Here is an 18,999-nt window from a genome sequence, read left to right on the forward strand (position 1 = left end):
TTCATATTTTTGTAAATATTTGTAAAAAAACATTGAATTATTAACAAAAAATTGGTTATAGATCACAGTGCACATAAATAAATACGTCACACATGCATCATTCTTAACTGATTATATCTGTGTATGTAAATTGAATATTCGCAAAACTAAACAAAATTGTTTTATTTTAAGAATGAAAGCAAAAAAATCTACAAAGAAAAAAGATAGAAAGAAGAATATAGCCTATATAGGACGAATATGTTTACAAGTATATTGCATTCTGGGAACAAAGGCACAAAGTATTAAAATTAAAATAGAAATCAAACAAATTAAATTCTTTATCATCAGTTGTTAACTGAGAAATGAAAACTAAATTTTAAAATATTTACATAAAGAAATAAAGTAAAATAAATTTCAATTGAAAATGAAGTGTAAATGTGAATATCGAATGGGGTAGTGACATTATGAGCATTCTATTGAACAATCCCAACATCCTCTTTCCTCTAGTGAATGCAGTCATTATACACACTACATACTTCTTAGGACTACTACTACTTTGCAACACTTCTAGGTACAACTTCACATTTAAGTTTTATCTCATTTATTGGACGTTATTTTAAGTGAATAACCACTGAATAATAGACTTTAACAATAAATACATTGAAAATTCTAACAAAGGTAAGAATGACTTATTTTTTCTATTTTTTTTTCTTTTCAGCAAAACAAAAATAACATCTCATAAAAATTTGTTTAAAATTTAAAACACACTGACACACTTATTCTTTCTTGCAGATAAAATGGTGGATTTTGAAAAATCATGTATGAACAACAAATTTATAAAAAAAAGATATATATATTTCAATCATAAAAATCTTACAAAAAATAATTTATTTCATTTAAATATACTTTCAAAGAAATTTAACTCAACAATATAATAAAAAAATGTTTTTATAAAATCCTTCCTCTTTTTTTTGGATAAACGCTATTACAAAACTGATGTCCACCATTTTATTTTACATAATGCCAGTTTTTAATGTAAAACTAAAAATCTCTTTTAGTTAATTTGTATATAATTATGAAAAAATTTTTTTTAATATTTACATATCTTTAAAGAAATATTTTAATGAGACTTTGCACAAATTTAATTTTCATGTATTTTTAATTTATTTTTTAATTTTTTCTTCAGTGTGACTTAAGATCATATTTCAAATTTCACAACAGTTGTATGGAGTAAAATTTCTAATTCCATTTACATTCATTTAAATAAAAGAATATTTGGAGAATCTTTGAAATAAAAAATGAAAATATATAATCATAGTTACAGATAGATAAAAAAAAAAAATTAAAGTACTTTCCTAAAAAGTTTTAAACCTAAAATCCAAATTTAAATATAACGTTCAATAATTTTATCAACATTTTAATAAAAAAAAACAGATTTGGCGGCTGAGTGACCTAATGGATAACAGATCTGACTATGGAATCGGAACTGCCAAATTCAAATCCCTTTGCATCTGTTGTAGTCATTTACATCCTTATACTGTTAACAAAGGTATGATACCATAATTTTCCACAACTATAAGTAGACAGCAACTTGTGTTCAATTAATTAATACAAAAATCGTTTATGATAGGTTTTGTGTTTCAGCATAAAAATAAATTAAAACAAATTGATCTACAATAAAACAGAAAATTAAAAAAATAGTTGAGATACTATACTTGTTATGCTTTTTGTCATTTACAAAAATTTCCACATACGTAAGATCTGTTAAGCGATTATTTTAATGTAAGGCAGATGGTGCCTTTCTACAGTCAAGGTCATTTGAGTATTTCTTTACTGCTTGGCATCTTTCATGTTTGAGAAGTACCAGAAAAATGAGACAAATGGATATCAAGAAAAATAGAAATACATATTTGCCTTGTGTTTATTTTTTTACTATTTTTAAACAATAACATAATTTAAATTTCTCATTAAATTAGAAATTTACATCTATCTACTTTTTTCACATGCTTTTCAACATTGTTTTTAATTATTTTGAAGAATTTAGTGTCATCTACCATTAACGGGTCAATATTATGAAACTTTCTTGGGATGGGTCTAACTATTGGTAATAAATGTTAGTACTCTGTTTAGTAAAACGAATGTATGACAAGAGATCAAAATTATTTAACAAAGGTTATAATTGAATTTCTATATAAAATAATAATGGATATAACAGCAAATGTAAGGGAGATAACTCTAACATGTATCAAATTATATGAAGATGCTAATATTTTAGAAGAATGAAAAATCATTCAAAAGTGATGAAACTATTTTTTGTTTTTATTTTTATTATTTATTACTCATTAGTTCTCATATAAGTCTTTATCAGTGATTGCTCACTGTTAACAACAGGTGGTGTTCCTTGGAGTTCAAGTGACAACATATTTCCCAAGATTTCCAATATTCTTCATTTCTTCCAATACTCATTGCAAATCACTTGGCATTCTTGCAACAGCTGTTTGCTATTTATTAATTACTGATAATGGTGGTTGGCTTTCTATAGAATCTAAGTAGTAATAAGTCTTCTTGGGATTCCAGTACTATCCATGTTCTTTCATTGGCAGTTTGAATGATGCTTTCTCCCATCTTAGTCTTCCTATTGTCCTTAACCTTTAATGACTATCTTGTGTGATTTTAACCAAAGTTGTCCTATATTTTTATATATTTATTGTGGCAGTTTCAGTACTCTTGGATTTGTGTAATGTTCTTTCTATACTTTTTTGACTGCGTTTATGCAGCATTATTCTATTTCAACTTATTTGTTGTTTGTCAGTGTTAGGTGAGTTGGCATCCACTTTTTTTTTTTATTAATACTTTAGCTGTTTTCATCACTGCCACAGTTTGTATGGTGCCAATCCTACCATTGATTATAATTCCTCCAAATCTTTTTTTTTTCTAGGTTTTTCAGAACTGTTTCTTGTGCTCTTATTATAATAATTATTGATATTACTGTACTTTTTTCATGTCTCATATTCCTTTCAACTAACTAGCAAGTTCCATGTATTTACTTACTTTTTCTGTTCTCTTTCTCTTCAGCTTGTGATTTGTTTGGATAGCAAAATTTACTATTTGGCAGAGTTATTCTTTCGTATTGACTATTATCACATCCGGCCTTCTTGCTTGGAAAGATTTGTTGCTTATTATTTCCATTTTATACCTTTCATTTTCTAATACTGTCTATGATTTGTGCCTGTTCCATTTGTTTGCACATTCAAAATGCAGTCCTTTGCACAGTTCCCAGTGAACTACCTTTTCAATATTGTCTTGACTATTTGTTTTTTTCATCTAAGTTGCTGCATTCACTTATGATGTGATTTTCTGTCTCATCTCTTTGTCTACACAATCTAGAGTTACTGTTTTCCTGAGTTTTATATATGTTGGATTTTATGTAATTTATTTTATCTGATCAAGATTCCTGTATTTTTATATGTTATTTCATTGGTCAATCTAATCATCTTACAGCTGCTGCCCTTTCTATCTTACTTTTCTCATCTTTTTGTTTTCTATTTCACAGCTCTCCATATTCTCCACCTCTTTTGGCAGTAGTAATTAGACTCTGTATTAAATCTTATATATTTTTCTAGAACTTTATTGTATCATCCCTGCAATTTTCAATATTTACCAGTAATTTTCTTCCATCTTTCCTTTTAGATTGTCAAAGAGTATCAACCTTTAGATGAATGTGTGTTGTGTATGGTCATTAGTTTCCTGTTTTTTTATCTAAGTTATTTTTTGTCCAGAGTATCTCACTAGAGATACTGCTTACAGATCTAATCCTATTATATAGCTTTCCTATATAATTTGTTTTCAAAGATCTTCATTGTTCTTCGCAGATGCTCTTCTGATCATCTGTTGATTTGAATGTGTCCAATTCCAAAATGTTCAGTTATTTATATGCGTCATGATCACCAACTACTTTCATCATCCCTCGATCGGACAGTTCTATACATTCCATTGTTTCAAATTTTTCTTGCTATTTCAAATTCTTTTTCTATATTCTAGTTAAAGATTCTGGTTGTATCTATTAGTTTCTCTTTCCTATTTTAAAATAGTTTAAATCATTCATATACATAAGATTGTTTATTTTTCTGTGTATTTGTAAATTTGTATCTTGCTTGCACGTCCTGGGTATGTTACTGAGTGTCATCATTGCTATGATTAAAAGTAGTGAGCATACAGTTGTTGAAAAAAATCTCACTGTATTCTTATTTCTGTTAAGTACTATCTTACATCTGTTTGTCTCCTTTCTCAATAAAATCAATATTTTTGGCATATATTTTGTACATCTTTAAGCATTCAATAATGTATGCTTAGTAGATTGAGTTGTATGCTTTCTTATAGTTGGTTCATGTCTCATGTCATAGATATGTTGTTTTGATTTTCTAGTTTTGCTTTTTTCAGTATATGTCAATTAATGTACAGCAGGTCTTTTGTCCCTCATGTCACTTACCAGAACCCTTTTCTGTTCTAGTAATCTGCAATTATTAAAGGATTAGTAAATCTCTTTACTAAATTATGTTAAATTAGATTTCCCACATAGTTAGTAGATAGGTTATTGATCTGTAGTTGTTTGGTATCATGCACTTCTTGCTGTATTTTTTAATTTATGTGGTCCACCTGTTACGGTAGTACATTTCAGACGAATACCTTATGTTACAGCTGTAATCCCAGATGAATACCCCATGTTACAGCATGACCTGAATGAGAACATACATACATACATGATGATGATTGCAACGTCTTGTCAGACGAGTGCCACTCCCTCAGACATTTAAAATCCATGAGCCCAAATACCTGAGGGAGTATCTATACAAAGATGATGTTACAGAGTTTTAGCTTTGTACGACAGCTAAGTCTCTCTCTCGGTTCAAAATGTTGAGATCCAGCAACAAGCAAGAGCAAGATAGCCAGCAACAAATTAAACTGCAGACCAGCTTAATGCGGGTACTGTTCTTCCGCTTTATGGTTTTTTAAATCGGAGATTTGCTTCTCCTAGAAAGGTTGCCTTCACCACGGCTTACGGGAGCCCTCTCCACCCCAATACACATATACACACACACACACACACACACACAAATATACACAGTGCTAGTTGGCCGTTGACTGGAAAAAGAGTTCATTCGCCCTTTGGAAGGTCTTGTTTTTAATCCTTCAGGGAGACTAGCCACCCTCACATACATACATACATACATACATACATACATATATATATGCATGTTTCATTGAAGAGCAGGGATAATTCCTGTTTTTTTTTCTTGACATCCATTTTATCTTCTAGTTATAGAGTTAATTCCTCGGAAGATGTAATAGACATACTTCATTCAGCAGACTCCAAATTGAACTTCTAGCTTCACTTAATGTTGAAAGTCCCTTTACAAATGTCCTTGTTCATAAAACTATAGAGATAATAATTAATAATTCATGATATATAATAATCCCACTCCCCCCGCACTTAAAATCAACCCTAACACACTAAGAAAATTATTAATCTCCTGCACCACTGAGGTCCCTTTCTATGGCCCTAATGGCTTGCTATATATCCAGGTTGATGGAGTTACAATGGGCTCGGTTCTAGGCCCGTTGTTTTCCGAATTTTATATGACCAATCTGGAAACTAAAATCTTTAATATCATACCTAAACCATCTCGGTATGTCGATGATATATTTCTATTAACAAAAAATGTAGATGAACTAACAAAAATTAAAACCACACATAAAAATAATTCTGTACTAAATTTCATGCATGAAACAAATATAAATAACACCATTCCCTTCCTCAATATAGAAATTATTAAACCCGGCACCGATAGATTTATTACCTGCCCATACAAAAATACTGCCAGTAAAGAATCATGTCTTCTCAATTTTAAAAGTGAATGTCCCGATAGATATAAAATGGCCGGTGTAAAAAATCTCATCTTCTGAGCCAAACATAGTTCTTCACTAGTGAAATATTTTATAAGGCACTCCCTAACATAAAACAAACTCTGATTAATAACAACTTCCCAAATTATATCATTGATCAGCAGATTAAACACACTTTAGCTGCTATTACAAAAAACAATAATAATAATAATAATAATAATAATAACAATAATAATAATAATTACTCAGTTTCCAGGGAACACCATAGGCTGTATTCAATGAGATCTTTGATAACCTGTGTGAAAGCTTCTTGTGAGCCCATAATAATATTAACGATAATAATATTATCATATTTTATTGTAACTAGATGCATGCAAATTATAAAATAGATGAAAAAAAATAAGAAGAAATATCATATACAAATACATTTCAACCACTGAACAAAACAGTAAAATTATACTCATTATTTATTACAAAAAAATTAAACAAGTCAATGACTAACAGACAATAACTCTACACCTGATGACAGTTTGCTCAAAACTAAAAATACTGTGTACATTTTTAAATGCCCTTGTAGGAGAATTTATCTCCAAAAATCACACATACATCAGCATGACTAGAACCAGTATTTCTCCCCGACTAACATGCCACCTATCTTCCCTGAATAGCTCCATTTACCAACACCTTACTGCACATGAAACCCCCAAAACTAAATTTAGGAATATATTAATTAAAAACATCGCCATTTTAGCCATTTCACACTGTGATCTGTGCCTCCCAATCATTGAAGCCCTACTAATCCATATGAATAAAACCGACTATCAATCAGACTCAATATAAAGGGAAAGGCATGCTTAAGTGCTTTTAATGATTTTAAACGATTTTAATTATCTTTTCAATAAATTCACCAACGCAATTTATAATCCATCACTCACATCACTTATGGAAGTCGAAAATGTTCACGGCTATGGCAAATTTCTTTTTACATTTGAAAAGAAGGTTCAAACGTTAGCCCACCAAAAAAAAAAAAAAATGAATTGCAAGAAAAACAAACAAGAATTATCCCTGTTCTTCAATGAAGCATGAATGAGAGAAAAAATGCTGCCCAAATATATATATATATATATATATATATATATATATATATATATATATATATATATATATATATATATATATATATAAGATGTTTTATTACACAATAAGATTCAATAACCTCAAAACAACAAGCAGCCAATACTTAATGGGCCAAAGAAGGGTTAAACAAAAATAAATCAGCAAAAGAAACAATATCTTCCTCTCTTCTTTTTTTCTTTATATCATACAGGTGATTATTTGAATTATTGAAACATAAATGTCCTAAGAGACTTGTTCAGCAGTTCACTGAGGTTGGTAAAGGTTTTATGCAAGGGATCAGAAGGATAAACACAAAATACTTACCTGATGGAATATCCTGTACCTGAATGAAAGAAAAATGTCCAAAAGAAATATTGTTTTCATTTCTAAAGTTTTCTTCTTGGCAGGATCGAGATCTCCAATGGTCCAATGGATAACCTCATTAATTCCCCTTTTGGATAGAATAATTTCTTGTGACATGGCAACATATTAATTCTTTTACACTCGATGCATTGCAACCACATTTTTTTGCATCCCTTTGCATATTATAAATATATACATATGTATATCGGCTTGAACATAGGTGCAATTTTTAGAGGTCTGTCCTGCATTTTGCTATGTGAGAGAATTCATAAGTAGTTTTGATTCCTTTCCATCATTCATATATATATATATATATATATATATATATATATATATATATATATATATATATATATATATATATATAATATATATATATATATATCTGCTTGTCTTGAAGCATTATTTTCCTTTTGGTGGTCTACTCCGCCTTATTTTGCTATGTTGGAAACTCTATAAGCTGCCTTACTCATTTCCTCTTCAGGAGTTGACAGGATGAACTGTGGCTTCTGGCTTGCCACTGCAGGTTTCAAGGCACTATTAATAAGACGTTTAGCTTTTCATGTCTTGACGGGAGGCCTGTTAATCTCTGACTAATTTCTCTAAGCAAAGTAACCATAAACTGAGACCTCCTCCCCCCTGTTTCAGCTTTGGCTGCAATCTTTTTAAGTTAAACTCTTGCTGAGGGAACATCCATACCTATACCCTTCCACTGTCAGGAAATAATGAAAATCGTGACTCATCAATGACATTGTCAAAAATGTCATAGGTCTCCCCACCATCTCACAAGCCAATCTTTTCTTATGCTTGATATTGGCAGGATGAAGAAGAGGTTTCCTTCTCGCAGCTCTACCATAGTAGCCCAGCTTGTGAAGATACCTGACAGCTGTTCTGGGACTGACACCAGCTTGTGTTGCAATGTCAGAGGATTCTCTCCAACATTTCTTTTCACAAGATGCAAGGTTCTTTCAGAAGGCCCATGGCAACCTAGATGAGATTTTGTGCACTCTTTGTCCTCTCTTGTGAATTGTACGATCACTCTATTAACAGTAGAAAAAGATATTGAAAATTTTCTTGCTATTTTGCGTTGACTAAGACCACCTTCATGTTGGCAGAAATTCTGATATGCCTGATGCTCCTTTGGTTCTTGGCATGCTTCAATGTTGTTAGATGCAATTTTAATGAGATACTCTAAGTTATTTCAAAACTATTCTTATCTGTAAATATAAATAAGTATTTATTAATCTTAGAAAGAATATTTATCTTAGTATCTATTTTTTTCTGTCATGTCTGTATATATAAAGGAGTAGGGGTTGGCTAACCTCTTCTGCATTATAATCCCACTATCAGTTTCCATCACACTCCCTTAAGTCGTTCGCACCTGTAGGACATTTTTAAATATACATTTCCCTATATTTTGTTGTTGTGGTGATGGTTGTTATCATTATTATTATTATAAAATAAATTTCCTGTCTATGATAGAGTATAACTATAATCTGAAAACTGACATCTCTTTAGAAATATTTACAAAACAAAAAATTAAATTTTATTATTAACTAGCGGGGGTACCCGGCGTTGCCCGAGTGTTTGTTTCCGGGACGGGGGGGGGGAGTTTTAAAAAAATGTTATGGTAGGTAAGTAGGAAGGATCAAACCCGGAGTCATGAGTAAAAGTAGGAAAATAAAGTGTGAAAAAAAACAAAAAAAAACATCTGCAACGTTAACAGTTCGGCCACCAAGAAAAGTCCATTCCAGTTGTTTAGGAAAAAAAAAAAAAAAAAAAAACGACTACGGTAGGTTGGCGCGAACGTGAAAATATAATGTGAATTATCCAGCACGCTAACCACTACGCCACAGAGCACTGCAGCTTAGTTTAGTGATTTTAAATAACTTCACATGAAAGAACTACGAAGCCAAACCGGTGTTCTCTTCTCAACTGTTCCTTGTGAACGATCCCCAAACGGTGTTAAGTGGTGGCAGGGGGAGGAGGAATTTTTTAGAGAGAAAATATTTTACCACTTCCATTGATCTTAACCGATTTTGGCCGTGACTTCTCAGCAGAAAAAGTATAGAAATCTAAGATTATCGAGGAATTTGAGAAATAATAAGCCTATAACACACCTCAGATATTGTTCTGCCGTTTGTGCATATTATATTTGCCTGAAATATCTTGATTTTTAATCCTATTAATGTCAAAATCAGACGGGAAAAAATGAGTTAATTTTATTTATATAGAGATTAGATTACCCATCCCAGCAGTGGCTCATAAGATTAAGATTCTCTTGGATCCTCTAATAAGTTCAAATAAATTGTTTAATTGAATAATTAATGAATCTAAAAAATTATAAGCTGTTTTAAGAGAGTAAAATTGTTCCAGAATACTGACCAGATATTCTATGGATTACATATTCTTTTAAGTTTTCCAACAAGCTCTTCATGTATGGTATGCAAATTGTGGTGACTTTTTGGGTGGTGTCATTCGGTGTCTGGTCCAGATTTCTCGGAGGTGATGTCATGCTCACTAGATAGTTGTTTCGGTGGAGGGTTTTTATTAAACTGTACATCTCCCCCTGCTATGCAATGCTGTGACTAACTATTGCTTTTGCTCTGTGTTGTAAGCAACGGACGATTCATATCTTTATATTATAATGATTGTGGGAGTTGAAGTTTAGGTATTGTCCAGTGAAAGTTTGCTTCTGGTATACAGAATTAACTGAGTATATTTTCAAGATTTTTTTATTCAGAAATATTGTCTTATTTTGATAATAATACTGTTGCCATATTCTACATATACAGTTTGTTAAAAACAGATATTTTCAATAGTATATGCTATTAACATGCAGTTTTATTATATATGTAGAAACAAATAACCATTATCAAAGTAAATACAAAAAGTAGGTTTTAGCGAATCACTAACTGATATATTTGATTTCTGATTTTAGTCAGATTTTCATATCTTAAACTACAGCTTTTTGCATGAATAATATGAAAAATGGTCTTTATAATCATTGATAAAACTATTATAAATATTTACTTCAAAAAAGTGCGGTCCTGGATATGACCTTAAACTATATCCGATGGTGAGGCCCCAGCTTGCGGGCTTTGGAGAGTGTGGAACAACCCTTTAATTGTCATTGCTCCCAGGTCCACTCTGGCCCGGAGTGGTCGTACCTGTTAGGGTCCCAACTATGGGTTAAATAGAAACCGACTTTAAAAAAAAAACAAATATACTCTATTAAAAAATTGTTCTTCAGAATCACTGGATTCGGCATTAAATAAGCTGAAAAAGGTTGATATGACATAAAACAAAAACAACCAAACAATCAAATCAAAAAAGTGCATACATTTACTAGAAATAAGAAAGTAGAGTGTCTTTAAATTTATAGTTTATAGAGAAGAGAGTAAAAAAAAATATATTCTGATACATGTTTTTTCTTTCTCCAGGTGATGAAATTAAATAAAAGAAAAATGCTTATATGGACTTTTATTTGTTTGTTTGTTCCGCACTTTTGCATCAGTGTAGACTTGACTTACACTGTAGAGGAAGGAAAAAGTCCAGGTACCTACATTGGAGACATTGCATCAGACTCAAGAGTAATTGAGAACATTCCCCAGAAAGACAAGAAACTTATCACATTCAACCAATTAAAAAGTAAGACTGGAAGTTCTCAATATTTTCGTGTGTCCAAGAAAACAGGCAAACTCTATGCAACAATTACTTTGGATGCAGAAGCAATGTGTAAACGTAATGAACAATGTTTTCAACTCATTGATGTAGCTGTTCGTAAAGGAGGTTCTTCAATGAGGATTTTAGAAATTGAAGTGATTATAAAAGATATCAATGATCACAAACCTGAATTTCCAGAAAAACAAGTAAATATTGAATTTAATGAAGATGTCAGAGTAGGAACTAAATTAATTATACCAAATGCTAATGATAAAGATATTGGATTGCTAAATTCTAAAATTACTTATGAGCTGAAAAAGATGAAAAATGAACCATTCTCTTTATATATTGTTTCAAATGTTGAAGGAATTTCACAGATTGGAATAAAATTAGAAGAAATATTGGATAGAGAAACAAAAGATTCTTATGTTGTACAAGTTGTGGCTAAAGATGCTGGAAATCCTCCACAACAAAGCATATTAAACGTTCATATTTCAGTGAAAGATGTTAATGATAATTTTCCAATATTTTCTGAAAAAATATACAACATTTCAATAAAGAATGAAGAAAGTAAAGTCACACCAATTGCTATTTTATCTGCAACTGATTTGGATTCAGGAAAAAATGGAAGAGTCTCATATCATTGGAGTCATCAAACACCAGAACAGGCAAAACATTTCTTTGAATTAATAGAGAGAACAGGGCAGATCTTTTTGAAGAAAAAGTTTAACTCAGATGAAGAGATAATACATAAATTATATGTAAAAGCTGTAGATGAAGGAATCCCAGCACTCAGTTCTTTGGCAATTGTTTATATAAATGTGATAAGTCAAGTTAACAATGCTCCAACTATTGATGTCAATTTTGTGAGTGAATCGGATGACAATAAAGTTCAAATTTCTGAAGGCAATAAAATTGGTATTTTTATTGCTTATGTGAAAGTAATAGACAATGATGAAGGACAAAATGGAGATGTCACTTGTCATCTTCATCATGATAAATTTCAGCTTCAGAATTTAGGTACAAAGAAATATGAAGTGACACTGAAAAATCCTCTTGACAGAGAGAAAGAAGAGCACCATGATGTTGTGATCAGTTGTCAAGATAAAGGCTCTCCTCCTCTTCATAGTAACAGCAAATTCTCCATTCAAGTGATGGACATCAATGATGTAAGGCCACAATTTACAAAAGACACATTTAAATTCTTCATTGATGAGAATCAAAACTCAAGAATTACTCTTGGCTACATCAATGCCACTGATCCAGACTTGGGAGATGGAGGAAAACTCACATATTCTCTCATCACCAATAACAACAAACACTTCTTACCTTTCAAAATAACCACAAATGGATTACTATCAGCAATTATGTCTCTTGATCATGAGTTTCAACATACTTATCACTTCAAGGTGTTTGTGAAAGACAATGGAACACCATATCTCAATAACACAGTCAATGTGATTGTTGAGGTCACTGATAAAAATGATAATGCTCCATATTTTACATTTCCCAGTGTTAAACCTTACAATCTACATGTCACATATTACCCTGATGCCAGAAACAAGAACATCACACAGATAAAGGCAGCTGACAGTGATAGTCAAGAGAATGCATTTCTAAAATATCAAATAATCAGAGGCAATGACAAACAGATGTTCACCATCAACCAGTACACTGGTTTCTTAGCTTTCAATAGACAACTCAGCCAACAAAATGCTGGCTCCTATCAGCTTGACATTCTTGTCAAGGATAGTGGTAGGCCAGTTCTATCAGCAACAACTACTCTCTTTTTAACACTCACTATCAGCAACAACACATCAGAAATGTTAAATGTTGTTCAGCTTCACACTGAAGAGAAGGTGCATCTTAATCTCGTCATTATTATTACAGTCATAGCAGTCACAATAGCTGTCTTCATTACAGCTTCATTATCAATCTGCATCATTCGATGTAATGGTCAGTCAAATGTGGCCTATGCCCAAGCACTTGATCCTTCCAATAGATATGTTGGTGAACAGAGACAACTCATTGCTCCTTCTTACCCAGGAAACACTTGGCCTCATCCTGCTCAACATTTGCAAATAAATCAAGCACCATCTACAAATACTCCAATGACAACATCAAGAAGACAACAAACTTCCGAACATATGCTGCCACAGAAATCACAACCATCACAAGTAAGTAATATCTTTTTTGTATTTGATTAATGTTAATCTAATTTTTTTTTTCGATAAATTATTTCTAAACATTTTAAGACACTTAAATAGAATTAAAACAACATTTGTTTCAAATTCATCTTTTACCTATTTGTATTCCAATGCTTAAATATATTTAGAATAAAGCTGTGCCAATTGTATTTTTAATATGCAGTCATTGATTTATAATAAGTAAAACTATCTTTTATAGCTATGTTCCTATATAACCCTATGAAATAGTACTAAGTTATTATTTGTTTCCATATAAAGATGCACACTTAGTAAATTTGACTTGTGCTTTTTCTTTGCATTATGTATACGGTTACTATAGCAAGAAAGAATTTGATACTTAGAGGACTTGAACTACCCTTTTCATATAATTATAAAAAAATTGCTGATAAAGTGTTTTTACACTTCAATATGTATACATATATACATATATGTGTGTGTGATATATATATATATATATATATATATATATATATATATATATATATATTATATTAATTTTTACAAATGAAATGCATTGACGCATTTTCAATAAATTCAATGACCTTATTACAATACATAATATTTTTAAGCATACATATCAACAATCTTCAAACCATATCAATCAAATTTAACTATATGGCTGCCTTCATTAGAAACAATGTCAACTAGATAGAAACAATATTTTTCCTGCCAATCATGAATTTTATTTCTATTTCATTTTATGAAGACAATATATTATCTTCATACATAGATCATAATATATATACATAGATCATAATATTCTAAAGTGGACTTCCATAGAGTATAGTTTGAAATTTTCAATAGATTATCCGCCATCATAGACATTAAAAAATGTCTTGGAAATAACAAAAGTCATATGTTTCCAAAGTGTTAAAACAGTTGTAGGTATAAGATCAAAGTTTCAAGAAAAGATAATCCTCTTTTTTTTTTCAAATAAAAACCAATATTACTAAATTCTAAATCGGGCCTGCGTTCTTATGAAATAAAATTATTTTTTTTTTCACAGATTGTATTTAAACTGTGTTTTATATATGCAGGTGAGTAATCACCACACTGATTGTTAAATACTTTTTGATTTTTAATTGCTTCTTTGATTCATGATTTATTTTTTTATTTAATCAATAATCAGTAAAAAGATTTTTGTATTTTCTTTTTTTTAGGGGAGTAGTTTTTTTTTATCTTTGGTATTCATGTATGTTTACTTTCTTGTATCTCTTTTCGTAATTGTTTTATTTTTATTATTATTTTTTTTTTTTTTTTTGAACAGATGTATACACAAAATGTATCAATACCACCAGATTATTTCACTTGGAGATCTGCTGTACCTTCCCAATCAGAAGCAGATTTGAGTTGGAGGGAAGAGAATGCACAAAATGATCAGCAAAGAACAGGTAACTCATCCCTACAATGGATTGTGTTACCTTTTAACATATCTTTGCCTTTTAACATACCATTTACTATTTATTTTTATCTATCTATACATTTTAAAAGACAAAAGAAATGTAGAAAATTAAAAATCAATCCAAATGCCCAAGTATATGAAAGGATACATAAAATTAATAAGCATTTTCTTACTTAATCACTCATAACCTTATGTTTATTTTCATATATCTATGGATAGGATACAGACTATAAGTAAACTTTAAATTGCAGAAAAATTACACTAAAAATATAAAAATAAGTTTTCTGAAATCTGCTCATAAAATTTAAGATGATTGATTTATATAATGAGAATAATTCTTTAAACTTGTCTATCACTATAATTATCTATCTTTTTATTCTTATTTTTCATTGTATTTAAATAATTTTTATCATATTACAATTTGAATATAGATAGCCGAATGATACTTGTAATAGATTCCATTATTTCACCATTCAAAACTTTCTTTTTATAAAAAATTAAACTTAGACATGAAGACTTATATTAAATTTTACTAAATCTATATAAATAAAAAATAATGGGATCATTTTATCTATCTATCTATCTATCTATCTATCTATCTATCTATAAAAGTAAACATGTGTGTGTGTCTGTGTATCTGTCTGTCTGTGTACATTTCCCTACGCAATAACTGTCAATTTTTAGTCTACAGACTCGAAATTTGATATACAGGGTACTGAGATTTGGGAAAATCTATGTGATCGGTTTTCGACCAGAAATTTCGTTGTTAAGGGGTCAAAGTTGAAATGTGTGTGTGTGCATTTCCCTACCAAATAACTGTAAAATTTCGGTCTAGAGACACAGGATTTGACATAAGGAGTATTGAGATTTTGGAAAATCTTTTCAATCTGTTTTAGGACAGAAATTTGGCTGTCAAGGGGTCAAAGTTCAACGATTTGATCTTCGAAAACTCTACCAAACTCCTCTGCCAATTTTGGGTCTAAACACTTGAAATTTTAAATGTAGGTTACTTGAACATGGATCAAACATTTTAATTTGATTTGAGCCCCAAAAAATAAATGTTAAAGGGTCAAAGTTATTAAAAAAATTGAATTCTGTGGTTTCTACCAAATTACTCAGCCAATTTCTGATCTAAACATTTGAAATTTTACATAAAGGGTATTCAGAGATAGTGTTTTTTAATTGGTTTGGGTCGAAAATTTAAGCTGCCAAGGGGTAAAAGTTCCAAAGATTTGACCTTTGCGGTGTCTACTTAGGAAATTTTGGGTTTAAACATTTGAAATTTATACATAACAGGTATTCAGACATGCGGCAAGCATTTTAATCATTTTTGGGGTGAAAATTTTGCTGCCAAAAAGTCAAAATTAAAAGATTAAAAAATTTCAGATTCTACCAAATTCCTCCGTCAATTTTGGCTCTAAAGACTTGAAATTTTAGAGGTAGGTAACTTTGACATGGGTAAAACTTTGTATTTTGATTTGAGACCGAAATAATAAATGTTATGGGGTCAAAGTTAAAAAAAAATTACCTCTGCAGTTTCTACGAAATTACTCGGACAAATTTTGGTCTAAACATTTGAAATCTTACATAAAAGGGTATTCACACATAGGGCAAGTTACAAGAACAGTACATAGGGCCTGAGCACAGCCAGACTGAACTGCTAATAAGTTATAAAATGAGAATATTTTATTTTTCAGACTTATCTTCCAGGAAATCATTAATTCAAACAGGCGATGTTAACAAAATTGATATTTCTGTTTTTTATCCACAATCAAAGAATCTTATAGAAATGAATAATGAATACTTTAAAAATAAGATCTTTGTATTCTGCACCAAACAAAAACATATAAAGAAAAAACAAACACTGACACTCATTTAATATACCATATCTACTCATGACTAATCTTATTTTATTTTGTATCAGTGCATATTCATATATGTACTGACAAACAAAATAATATAAACTTAGCCATAAGATTTAAATAAAATAAGTAATATACACTTACACAAAATTACTAATTCTAAAAGCGTTATAATATATTTGAAATACTTATTTAGAATAATACATTTTTTATTATAAATTTTATTACAACAATGATTCATCTTATTTATAACATGGGATTATTTTATTTTTCAGATTTGTCTTCCAGGAAATCATCAGTTCAATCAGGACATGTAAACAAAAGTGATATTTCTGCTCCTTATCCACAATCAAGGAATCTTATGGAAATGAACAATGAACAGACTTCAAACACAAGACCTTTGCCTCCAGTACCACAAAAGAATTAATCATCATGACAAAAACAAATTTACTTTCATGGCAAACATACATATATATACATTTAATAAATTACATTTACCTCTCATAGATATTCCATCCCCAGCATTAAATTGTACTGAAAAAGAACTAATCATCAGGACTGAAATAAATCCACTTTTAAATCATACAATATGCACACATATACATTATATTTCCCTCACACAAATATTCTGTTTCCAGCATTCAATTATATTGAAATATTAACACAAAAAGTCTTAATATTGATGATTAGAAAACGTTACAATAGGCCATAAAATCAAATTCATTTTAGTAAATTTATCTGGTAAAAATATATTTCAACTAAGATACATCAAAAGATTACCATTAGAATTTATGTACAATTGATTAAATACTTATAGTGTATGTAAATGTTTAAAAAGTAAACATATTCTTTCTGTCAATCAAATAAAGGTTGTTGACAGGAAATGTACATCACTTCTAAAACGTTTAAATGGAAAGTCACACAAGTATAATTCAAGATTCTAAAAGTCATTTGAATTGTTCAGAGTACTATTCTCATCTATATTGTGAGATTCAAAAGGATTTGGCCACCATAACCTTGAACATTCTTCAGGTGTATCTTGTCAAAGTTAAAATCATATATGTAATTTAAAACAGAACCCTTCCTTGAATCCATCGCATTAGATTGCTCTCATTACATCAACAATGGATGGAAGAAGTGATAATTTGTTATTCTTAGTTGTTATTGCTTGTAGTCAGGACTAAAACTTCAACCTCCAAAAGAGAGTAATTTGGAACTATTGGTAAACTACATTTTATCTGCATGGACAATTCTAATATGACTGAGATTTACACCTAATTTTATGTAGACGTGTAGAATTACTACTTACTACAATAGAATCATTATTTTACAGTGACTCATGTTGCAATATTTTCTGATGTTCTAATTTACTATTTATAATTATTGGTGAGAGGTTACATTGGCAGATATGTGTGAATATAGGAATTAAGACAATAATAGTATTTAGAATAATCCAAATAATCCAATTCATATCTCAAAAATTTTAAAACATAAAACAGTTACATTTGTATTGTTTTGTACAAATCTTTTACATAAAACACGATTATCAAGCAAATGCAAAACAAATAAGCAATAAATTTGCACTTTGTGAATAAAAAAATGTTATATGCAATATTAAGATTAATTTTTAAAAAGAAGAATCTTTTTTGGGGGGGGCGAGGGGGATGATAGATTTTTTAAATTTAAAAAAAATATTTTCCCATATCCCTAGATAAAGAAATCTTATACAATTAAAGTGGAAACGTACATTTAAGACAGAATCATTACTCAGTAGACATTATGTATAAAATAAGTTCAGATTAAAACAATGCCATAATACACAACAAATATCATCATCATATTCCACAATCAAAACAATTAGGTAAAATCCAATACTTATATTTTCTAAATACATAAATATATTAAAAAGCACTCTTTGCAATTCAATTTATAAAATTTATGTAAATTTAGTAATCTATAATTTTAAACATCAACATAAGAAAATCATTCAATTAATAACACTGAAAATATTAGGTTTAAATCATCAGACACATAATTATTTTAGTATTCTAATTCAAGTATATCAATAATATTTTTTAGATTATATGAGTACATGTACAGATTTAAATATTTAACAAAATCAAAACAGATAATGCAGCATTAATATTCATTTTTTTTCGTATGAAAAGGAAACAATCTAGAAAGACAAAGATAGAGAGAAAAATGTAGACAATAAAGGACGAATAATATGTTCACAAAAATATTGCATTCTGGGAACAAAGGCACAAAGTATTAAAATTAAAATAGTAATGAAACGAAGTAACTTTTATATTATCATTTGTTATTTGATAAATCAAAAATAAATTTTAACACATTTGTACAGATTAATTAAGAAAAAAACCTTTTAATTCTAATATGAAGCATGAATGTGAATATTGGGTGGGGTAGTGCAATTGTGTACATTCTATTTAACAACTTCAACACCCCCTTTCCTCTAGTGAATGCAACCATTACACACACA

The 18,999-nt window shown here is 29.9% G+C and overlaps 2 protein-coding genes across 2 annotated transcripts in view; both read left to right on the forward strand.

The window, feature by feature from the left end:
* LOC145242936 (protocadherin beta-2-like) overlaps positions 1–17,069 on the forward strand; it is a 31,618-nt gene extending 14,549 nt beyond the window's left edge. Inside the window, exon 4 of the mRNA XM_080106046.1 lies at positions 16,775–17,069. Within this exon, the coding sequence (XP_079962172.1) occupies positions 16,775–16,926 (152 nt within the window). The 3' untranslated portion in view covers positions 16,927–17,069. The remainder of the gene's footprint in view (positions 1–16,774) is intronic.
* On the forward strand, positions 527–14,814 carry LOC145243026 (protocadherin beta-2-like). The gene is made up of 3 exons (XM_080106138.1): positions 527–657; positions 10,806–13,205; positions 14,503–14,814. Exons 2-3 carry the CDS (start codon positions 10,809–10,811, stop codon positions 14,812–14,814), a joined length of 2,709 nt encoding a protein of 902 aa, XP_079962264.1. The 5' UTR covers positions 527–657; positions 10,806–10,808.
* Positions 17,070–18,999: the final 1,930 nt, after the last annotated feature.

This window comes from Euprymna scolopes, chromosome 21, assembly GCF_053919585.1.
Source record: "Euprymna scolopes isolate OS-2025 chromosome 21, ASM5391958v1, whole genome shotgun sequence".
Lineage (NCBI taxonomy): Eukaryota > Metazoa > Mollusca > Cephalopoda > Sepiida > Sepiolidae > Euprymna > Euprymna scolopes.

Excerpts from the sequence above, each read along its gene's own strand:
- LOC145243026 (XM_080106138.1), top strand. The coding sequence starts at position 10,809 with ATGAAATTAAATAAAAGAAAAATGCTTATATGGACTTTTATTTGTTTG. Across the intron at positions 13,206-14,502 it reads AGAAATCACAACCATCACAA|ATGTATACACAAAATGTATC; the intron begins GTAAGTAATATC and ends TTTTTTGAACAG.